Source organism: Acomys russatus, chromosome 29 (assembly GCF_903995435.1).
Source record: "Acomys russatus chromosome 29, mAcoRus1.1, whole genome shotgun sequence".
Taxonomy (NCBI): domain Eukaryota; kingdom Metazoa; phylum Chordata; class Mammalia; order Rodentia; family Muridae; genus Acomys; species Acomys russatus.
Window position 1 is genome coordinate 24,426,675 of NC_067165.1, and position 9,856 is coordinate 24,436,530.

General features: G+C 54.0%; 1 protein-coding gene across 1 annotated transcript; it reads right to left on the bottom strand.

Annotated features, from left to right (window-relative positions):
* Window positions 1–1,739: 1,739 nt before the first annotated feature.
* Window positions 1,740–9,616, bottom strand: Hcrtr1 (hypocretin receptor 1). The gene is made up of 8 exons (XM_051171625.1): window positions 9,317–9,616; window positions 8,979–9,157; window positions 7,536–7,779; window positions 7,149–7,264; window positions 5,537–5,763; window positions 4,496–4,617; window positions 2,234–3,070; window positions 1,740–2,115 (listed from the first exon to the last, which is right to left on the bottom strand). Exons 1-7 carry the CDS (start codon window positions 9,513–9,515, stop codon window positions 2,907–2,909), a joined length of 1,251 nt encoding a protein of 416 aa, XP_051027582.1. The 5' UTR covers window positions 9,516–9,616; the 3' UTR covers window positions 1,740–2,115; window positions 2,234–2,906.
* Window positions 9,617–9,856: the final 240 nt, after the last annotated feature.

Sequence of the window (9,856 nt, forward strand, 5' to 3'; positions counted from 1 at the left end):
AAGACAGTATACTTCCGTGTTTCTGACCGTGACTTTGCTGCTGTGCGTCCGTATTCATCCATTCAATGACTCGTTCAAGGACGGAAGTATCCATTGCTTTACCAAGCCACGCAAAAGAAGCCATGCTCGGGGTCTCGGTGGACCTGGTGATCATCTTGTTTGTCAGCGTGGAAGTCGGGGCTCTGCCAGGTTCCTCAATGTCTGCGATCTGCCCAAAAGGCTGGTTCTTAAAGTTTTCGCACCACCATTCTGGGCTGGGAAGCAGCCACCTCTAACAGCATGGCCTTTTTATTATCGCAGGCCTGAGTTTTATCTCCCAAACTCCATTTATGAAGTCATAACTCTCCCCCTACTTTTATTAAGCGCAGACACCAGTCCCTGCCAGTTGCCTCTCTAGATCAGCATGATACCCAGCCTGCGCTCTGTCTGTAATGAGCTGACAGGATTTCAATCAAAAGCTGAAGACACCAGACATTCTAGTTTGCTGTGGGGGAGGGGGCCAGCTTATCACAGATGATGGTGTGATTATACTCCGGCTTTGGGAGATGAAGATAAGAGCTCTGAGGCTCAGAGGCCTTCAGCAGGGCTGTCCTCCCTGTGGGGTGGGGGTGGAGAGCGGCCGTGACTTTTCCAGGTCACAGAGGCCAGCGGGCCTGTCAGGCTCAGCTAAGTCAGTTCATTTGGGCTGCCATGACTCTACAGTCCTAGCAGGAATCCAGAACCCAGAGGCCAGCCCCATCCACTTCTGGAGTCCTCATAAGGGACCCCAAGAAGTCCAGCCTCTGTTTGCCAACCTCCTGTGGCCAAAAGAAAAGGAGGATGGGACTTTCCAGGTGGCCTGCTTTATCTGCAAGTGGCAGAAGTGTGTTCCTGTTCTCCAGCTTGGGAAACACCATCCACTGGCCTTAGTTTTCTCTCTTGGGCTGGCCAGAGCACAACGCTCTCCTTTCTGCCTGCCATTCTTCTGGACAGTTGAGCCTACCACCACATCTCCCCTACCCCACCCCATCTTCTAGGTAGCACTGGGCTTGTCCCCCATTCCCCAGCCTGTGTTCTCTTGTAGCCCTGGTGGTCCTCGGCTTGGAGGTTGCCTTTCCCCAAGCGTCACTCCTCTTGACATTTTGGCTCCCTCCCCAGGGTGTACTTGAGTGTATCAGAGCTCCCCAGGCAGAAGTGTAAGGCCCACCCTGGTGCTGGCTTCCACCAGCAGAGTAAGGTAGTGCTGCAGCCCTGCAGGAGCCTTCTAACACCCCTGCTCCTGCCCAGCCAAGTGTCCACTGGAATACGTCTTTGTTTTTTTAAGTGGTGCTAGAGACAGAACCCAGTGCCTTGCCTTACACATTAGACAAGTACTCTACCGCCTAGCTACACCTCTAGCCCCCAAACCCACCTTTAGAGTAGTGTCAGTCATAATCTACTTTAGCCTGGAAGAGGGTGCTGAGCCCAAGACCTGGGGAACCCAGCCCTCACACATCCCAACTACATCGCACCTCCAGACCTGCTTACACACTTGATTTGGATTCCAAGGCAAGTAAAAGCACAGAGTGGTCAAGACTGCTCACCCCAGCTCAGCTGATGAGACTGTGGAGCAGAGGGGCTACTTAACACACCTACAGCTCATCTGGGCAAAATGGCTTGCCTAGACGGAGCCATGATGTCTAGGCACTCCTGGGCTGGGCCCTGGGTCTCTGCCCCACTTCCTGACCGGTGAGCTCAAGGAAATCTGTAGCCCTGTTAACACCTGCCTGTGTGCCCTGGTGGCCTCAGCCAGGTGTCCCCTGCTCCTTGTAGCAGAGTGGCACTCAAGAAGGTATTCTTGTTCTGCTCTGACAACAAGTATTGGAGCCTTTTTGGCAGCCTTGTAATCAGCTCAGGTGCAGCCGGAGCATGGCTGGCCAAATACGTGGCTCTCCCTTTGTATTCTGTGTGTTCATAGAAAATAAACGAAGCCCTGATTTCCAAGGTTAGGAACAGTAAGTCTGTCAACCCACTGTCTGCCTTACCTTCCAGTCCAGAGGCCAACAAGCAAGGAGCAGAGAGTGTGTCAGAGAGCGGAGTCCTGGGCACCAGAGACTGGGCAATGCCAGAAGCAGCAAGGCCCTGCAGTCAGTCCATCTGGGGTGGGGGTGGGGTTGTGCAGATAATAGCATTCCAGAGCCATCTCCTCTTGCCACTCCCCCCTTGTGTCCCCCCCTGCCCCATCCCCGAAGCTGCCCCACCTTCCACTACTAACCTGACTGGCACAGATTTTGTGTAATGACAAGGAAAGAGAACATTCGGTGCCAAGCTTTTAATTACAGTTGCTTCGGGCTGCTGGCCTCCGTGCTGAACGGCCACATGGAGGGTGTTTAAGCACTCCACAATGCCAGTGAGATCCAGGCTGTGGTGCGTGCAGTCCACACCTGGAGAGGATGGACTGTGCTTCAGAGCCCACTGAGAAGGGCTGAACCCAAATTAGTTCACAGGGACATCAGAGCAGCTGGCCATGTGCAGCCGGGGCTTCAGACCAGGTGGATATGCCTGTGGGGACCTTTGGAGCAGACTCCAGCCGGGAAGGCCTATAATTGAGTAGGAGACAGGTCTTTGGGAGGCAGGCCAAGCTCTGAAAGGGTGGGGTGGCACTGTAGGGTATAGCCACACGAGACAGGTACGACAGTAACCGTGTCCACAGCACTAGACAGTTTACAACGCTCTCTGCTTCCTTGAGCACGCTTAAGTCGCCTATCAACCCAGCTTAGCAGACACAGCCTCAGAGAGGGAATGACTCTGGCTCGAGTCACCCAAGCAGAAAGCCAGGACTGAAGTCACAGCCTCTCACTGAACAGCAGCAGTCTTTCCATGAGTGCAGGGGCGGATCCCAGGCCAAGGATCAGGCTGTGCCTCCCAGAGCTGGGGCCGGCCCCCACTCAGGACAGTACTGTGGTGACGCTGGCCAGCACGACGTGCTCAGAGACTTTGGAGACAGAACAGCGGCTCTGTAGGGACAAGGACTTGTGTCTGGCAGAGGAGCGGGGACCCAGACCAGGCAGGCAGCAGGAGAAAGCGGCCTTAAACTGCTCCCGAAATTTGCCTTGGTTGGGAGACAAAAGACACAGCCGTAAGGGGACAAATGCATCAAGAGGGGGCTTGGAGCTTTAGAAACACCCGCATAGCTCCAGTCAAAGCTACCTGATGGGGACAGAGAGGGAGAGAGGGGAGCTGGGGACTGAGAGCCCAAGGCTACCTCAGCCCTGTTAGGCAGAGAGGATGAGAGGGCCCCAGCGGGTTCCTGGAGCAAAATGCAATTGTCTTGATTCCTTGACTGCAGTCTGGCTAGGAGCCTGGCTTAAGACGTGGCGTCTGGCTCAGAAGCCTCAGGTAACCTGTGCCCTCCATGATGTGTGTGTGTGTGTGTGGCTGTGCCAGTACCTCAGACTTCATCCCCCAGAGCATCCCCACACCCCGAGAGGCTGTGTTTCACATCTCACATGAGAGATGCATATATCTTCCCCAAGGCCACCCAGCCAGAAGTTGACCCTGAGCATCTAACTCCAAGCCCATCTCTTAAAGAGGATAGTAGAGCGGGAGAAGAGGGATGGCACAGCACTGTGTTCAGCTCATGTGTATATGCCAGGGGGACAGAGGTTTTCTTGAAACCAAACCCTCCTCAGTTATATCACCAGCCTGCCATTCTCTAGGATCCAGCTCAGGGAAGAACACACAGTAGGGACTCAGAAAACACAGGCCAGGCTAGGCATGTGCGTCTATGTGGCTGTCTTGTCCTCTGAGCTGGGAAGCAGCCAGGCAGCAGTGGTTGAGTAATTCCTGAGCCCCAATGAGAGTGACCTCTGTCCCCTTCTCAAACATCTCAACTTTTTTTTTCCCCCTGAAAGAATTGTATCCAAACTTGGGCAATCATCCGGACAGTTCCTCCAAAGTCTTGTCCCAAATCTGAGGTCTGGTGAGCTGCTTCTGCTGAGCCAAAGGCAGGGGACCCACTGAGACCAGGGCTGGGGGGGTGGGGTAGAAGATCTAGGTGGGAATACAGGACAACAGGGAGGGAATGGAGTCGGAGGGCCTGGACTCCCTGAAGAGAGTAGACACTTGCTTTAAGGTTTGTGGATCCAGATGTAGCCAAGATTCTGGCCACCCTACCCAGTGCCTGGCTGTCTCTCCACTAGATTAAACAACCACCTCCCCCTCAGTCAGGCCCAGTTCCCTCTAGAAACACAGATTGCTCTGTCAGTACCAACCAGAGAGAAACTAACAGGAACACTTGCTGTGCGTGCTCCCTGGGTCACGGACAGAGTCCCAGGCCCTGGTCTCCCAAGTATGTCAGACTCCATCCTGGGTGCTCAGACCACGGCTTGTGGGAAGGGCAGTGGACTGGAGTCTCCCCTATGAGCAAAGGGTTGGTTCCCAGAGAGGCCTAGAGAGCGGTGCACCCTCCCCTACCAGCCTGAGATGGACTCAGGGCTTGTGCCACCCTCAGCCACTGCACATACGGTCCACTTACCGCTGAGGAAGCTGTAGATAATAGGGTTGGCAGCGCTGTTGGCATACACCAGCCAGTGGGAGAAGGTGAAGCAGGCATAGACAGTTTCCCGGTCGCTGGCTTGGCGGAACATCCCGAACACTCTAGCACCAGCGAGAAGGATGGTGAGAAGTCAGACAGGTGGGCAGTGGAGGGGTACCCACAGAGCTCCAGCTGGAAGGTGTCTCTATGGCTTACTACCATCCCCTGGAGGCCCTTGGTCTGAGATCTTGACTACAATTTTGGGTACCCAAGCATGGATTAGGACTAGAATGGGTCCTGGGACAGGGACCAATATGATCTGCTCATACACCAGTTATTGGGTCCCCTGGAGCCACCCCATTTACCTCTCCTTCTTCCATCCCAACAGAAACGACATACGATGGACTGCATCCATCTTTCAGTTAAAGAAGCTGAGGCTTAAGACCACACAAGTCAGGATGTGGCCAAACCCACACTGGCCCCTGCTGATAGCCCATGACCCCCTCATCTGCTGGGTCCTTGGGCCCTTTGGCCTAAACTGCTATCCTCCTGATTTCCTGATGTTTGGTCTGGCTTTGAACTCATGATCCTCTTGCCTTGGCCTGCTGAGTGCTGAGATTACAGGCTCACACCTCCCAGCTTCCCAGAGGAGCCCCTACAACAAGGACAGGGACAGCAATGACATATCTGAGACATAACCAAACCTAGTAGCGCCCCCCCCCCCATCACTCCGTTCTTTTTTCTTATTTTCTTTTTCTTCATAGCCCTCATTGCCTGATACACACTGATTTTTCTCCTGATTTTCCTTCTTTCCCACTGGAGGGCAGCCTCTATGAAGACAGGGAATTTGTCCGTCATTTGTTCCCAGTCACCCTAGAACTATGACAGCCAAGTGTACGAAGGAACAGGTTTTTCCGTATTGCCCCTGGAGTCAGGCCTGATATCCCCCGTGCAACACCAGAGGAGGTGGAAACAGGGCAGAGCATCTGCCTGGCCCCAGGATGGAGAGGAGTGGAGTGAGTGTTCCCCAGGTACCCTCACCTCTTAAGGACATTGAGGACACTGATGGGCAGATAACAGAGTGCAAAAACCAGCAGAACCACCATCAGCATCTTAGCCGTCTTCCTCCGAGCACGCATCTGCTTCACCTCAGCCAGGAAGGCTCGGGCCCGGGGTTGGGGCTCTGAACCCAGGCCCTGGTGCTGAGCCTCCAGTTGCTCTGAGGGCCGCTTCCAGTTCCGCACCAAGGCCGATGTGGTGCCAGGGATCTATCCAACACACACAAGAGAGGTGGGTGGCACTCTTTGAGAGAGACAGAGTCATTCCCTTTGACTAGGGCCTGGTGAGCAAGGTGGGGGACACACAAAGAAACTGCCACACTGTGGGGTCTGAACACCTTCCGAACTGCTCGCAGAGCCTCCTGAGATCTGCAGTTCCATCTTTGGGGATGGGATGAAAAGCTGAGTCCTGGAGAGATGTGCTGTGTCACTGTGGGGAGGCCTCAGGGAGGGCCTGGGCACCAGAGCTTAGCTCTCCACCTGGGTGAATGAATGCTCAGAGCCCCTCCCACCACTGGAAGCCCCTCCCACCACTGGGCATCGCAATCACCCCACAACCAAGAGGCATAGAGCCAGAAGACAAGGAACTAGAGTTTAGCCACGTCCACCAGCTGTGTGACTTCTTTAAACCTTTGTTTCCTTAAGGTAGAACAGTCAGGGAAGGCTCTAACTGGGTGTGCCTGCAAGGCAAGTCCTGGGTTTAACCCACCCATCTCCCAGCCTACTGTCCTGCATGACCTAGCCATGGGTCAGCACTGTACAGATTGTACGTGACATCCCAGAATGTTGATATCATTGAGAGCCATCAGCCTGTGGCCCATGTCCTCTCACTGCCTAGATACTGACCCAGACTTACTGTCACTAGTGCAAATGAACACAACCCCAGGGTCCATGTAATGAGGGGAGAGTCAGGCCTAGAGCCAGCTGGCTTCACTGGCCTTGGCAGTCACACCCTGAACTGGACAAGAACGCCTCTTTCCTTAGCTAGCTGTAAGGCACTGGACGTAAAGCCTAGCTGGGCCAGCCGTTTGGAACTGCTATGATTACTGTTTGGATACTAAACTGAGCGCTGCACCCTCAGATTTTTGGTTTAGACCCCTGATTTTTCTACTCACTAGCTGAGTGCTTTGTGTTGAGGGGGGGAGCATCACCTTGCTTCTCTGGATCTGTTTTTCTCACATATTTAGGGGAGAGGGAATAAGAGGTGGTGGTTAAAGCTGGCTCTATAATCCTAGCCACTCAGGAGGCTGAGGCAGGAGAATTGCAATTTCAGGCTAGTCAGGTCGACTTAGCAAAACCCTGTCTCAACATTTAAAAAGGAGGATGGGAATCAGGGGTCAAAGAGAAATGGTCTTGGAATATTTGGTGGTAGAACACTTGGCTAGTATATGTCAAAGCCCTGGTGGCTCTGGTACCAAAAGTTAGTTGACTAATTAAAAGAGGCTGTAAGCTACACTGGGGCCTCCGGCTTCCCACATCCCTAGACCTGGCCTCTCTGTACTCATAGCACGGATAACATGTCTTAATGTTAGGGGCCATCTACTCCCTTAGAACAACAGCTACATCTTCCCAGCCCACACCAGAGTGAGCCTCACCTGGCGGCCCCAGAGCTTGCGGAAGATCTGGAAGTAGGCCATGGCCATGAGGCTCAGTGGGGCCAGGTAGGTGACAATGAAGAAGCAGCTGTGATAGATCTTGGGGTAGAAGTCATCTGGAGGGGTCGTGAGATGCAAGAGTCAAATCTATCCTGGGAGTCCCAGGCTGCCCCAGCAATGCCACCTTGTCCCAACTAGGACCAAAGCAGGACCTGAGGACAACTGATTTTCACATAGGCACCATGGCAGAGAGCCTAGAGTTGCCCAGTCTAGTGGTGTCATCCCTAGCTGATGACCACACGAGGAGAGATACCTCTGCTGGGGGTACCCACCCTGAAAGTCCCCTGTCCTATGAATATGTACTCCCCCAGAGGCACCCACCATTACCTGCCCAGTGTTCATCACAGACAGAGAAGAGCCGGGTTCGATTGGCTAGCTCAGGCAGCACGCTGCTACACTCCATGACAGCAGCCTGGGGCACCATGACAGCCAGCGACACAGCCCAGATGCCCAGGATGGAGCCACGGGCACGGCGAGCTGTGCTCTTGAACAACAGTGGGTGGCAGATGGCATACCAGCGGTCCAGGGCGATGAAGCTGAGAGTCAACACTGCCACTGACACCGACACGGCCTGCCCCATGGGGACACAATGTAAGAAGTGTGGAGAGGAGAGCAGTTCACAGCCCAGAGCTACCAGGACAGCAAATTCTGACTCCACCCCTTTCTGCTGTGTGAATTTGGGCAAGTCACTCGCCCTCTCTGAACCTCATCTGCAGAATGGAAATATAGCATCTATCTGGCAGGATGCTGGAAAGAATGAACGGAACCATGTACGGAAATATCCAGCTGGAGACCCAGGCACTACCCTGCTGTTAACAATGACACCGTGGAAGACACTCCTCGCCCCTTCTTTTCTAATTTATTTATTTATTTTTTGTACATTGGTGTTTTGCCTGCATGTATATCTGTAGGAGGGTCTGGGTCCCTTGGGATAGGAGTTACAGACAGTTGTGAGCCTCCATGTGGGTGCTGGGAATTGAACTCAGGACCTCCAAAAGAGCAGCCAGTGCTCTGACGCACTGAGCTACCTCTCCAGTCCTTCTTTCCTTATTTTCACAACCTGGTGGGGGGTATGCACTGTGTTACAGGTGAGAAAATGAGACCTGTGATTCCCTCACCCTTAAGCTCAAAGAAGTGAATCAGTTGGGCAGAAAAACTTCAAATCGGTGAGAAATCCAAGCGGCATCTCTGTCACCCTGGAAGGTCATCCCTTCCCTATGCTGTTGGCAAAGCTCTCTTGTTCTGATGAGTGGGCTGTTAGCACAGGCAGGCACTGCCTCCAGGGTATCCGGGTTTCCCAGGGTGCAGGGAGAGGACTGAGGGTGACTGAGAGGCCATGGTGGCTTCTGGCCAGCCCTCCTCCTATTCCACTGATACCATCTGGGCGTCCTGGTGCCCAGTGATAGGGAAAGGGGCTAGAGAGGCAAGCATTCCATTTAAGTCTCTCGGTCCTCCCTGGGGTCAGGGAGCAGGCCTGTCACTGTGGGCTCCTGCCTCCCCTCTCCTTTCTGCATGTTCCTGTGTACCCGGAGGTAACTGTGTGTGTGCACACATGGCCAAGTTTGTGCCTGTCACCAGGAGGGGATGTCTATGTGAGTATGTGGGGCTGAGTGTCCAGTGTGATGGTCTGGATGACCCTGCACAAGTCCTGAGCCACTGTGACTTACCCGAAAGGCAAGCCTTAAGGTTCCTGAGACCCACCAAGGTCGTAGCTTGTTTGTTTGTTTGACAGCTGTAGTAGAGGCTGCTTCGGGGCATGGGAGAGCTAACCTGTAGATATGGGATGACTTTGCACAAGGCATGGCCGAAGAGCCACGATTCGGTGATGTCTACTAACAGGCTGGCAGGCAGGCAGATGGCAGTCACCAGCACATCCGCCAGGGACAGGTTGACAATGAAGTAGTTGGTGACCGTCCTCATGTGGTGGTTGCGCCACACAGCCAGGCAGACTGCAGAGAGCAGCAGGGTGAGGTGAAGCCAAGCAGCAGAGCCGTGCCCATTCAGCCTCTGCAGGGATACCAAGCCCCCACCCCCACCTCACTAGCAGGAAGGGTACGAAGACAAAGCCCAGGACTTCCTCTAGTCCCCAGAAGAAGACAGATACTTACCCAGGGTATTGCCCACCAAGGCTATGAGGAACACAGCCACGTAGGCAGCGATGAGAACCCATTCGTACTGCTTTGGGTAGAGATAATCGCGCCACAGGTATCGAAGGAACTCGTCCTCATAGTCTGGAGGCAGGTGGAAGGGTTTCCCGCTGTTAGTGGGGACTCCAGGCTGGGCCCCGGGAGTGGCCGAGGGGTCCATGAGCTCGGGAGCCACTTCAGCTGAGGAGCATCCTGGGCTCTGTGGAGGAAGAGGAACTCCCACAAGCCCTCAGCCCACTCCCTTCAGGGGGCCCTCATCTCACACTCTTTGGGGTCTTTGGGGTCCCAGCCCAAAGAAGAAAAGAAAGGGAAAGAGGGAGGGAAGGGAGGAAGAAGAGAGGGAAGAAAGGAGAGAATATTAGGAATGTTGCCTACCTTCCCTCTTTATTCTTAGTCATGAGTTGGGACTGATGGAGAAGAACATCGTACCTCCCTCATTCGGCCTCAGTTTCCCCGGCCAATGGAGCCCAACGGAGTATTATTAAAGGTACCTACCTCCTA

What these genes read in the sequence shown, in the direction of transcription:
- Hcrtr1 (XM_051171625.1), bottom strand. Translation starts at nt 9,515, where the DNA reads ATGGACCCCTCGGCCACTCCCGGGGCCCAGCCTGGAGTCCCCACTAAC. An exon ending in CTTGGTGGGCAATACCCTGG is followed by an intron (nt 9,158 to 9,316) that starts GTAAGTATCTGT and finishes TGCTCTCTGCAG; the next exon opens with TCTGCCTGGCTGTGTGGCGC. An exon ending in CTGTGATGAACACTGGGCAG is followed by an intron (nt 7,265 to 7,535) that starts GTAATGGTGGGT and finishes CGACCCCTCCAG; the next exon opens with ATGACTTCTACCCCAAGATC.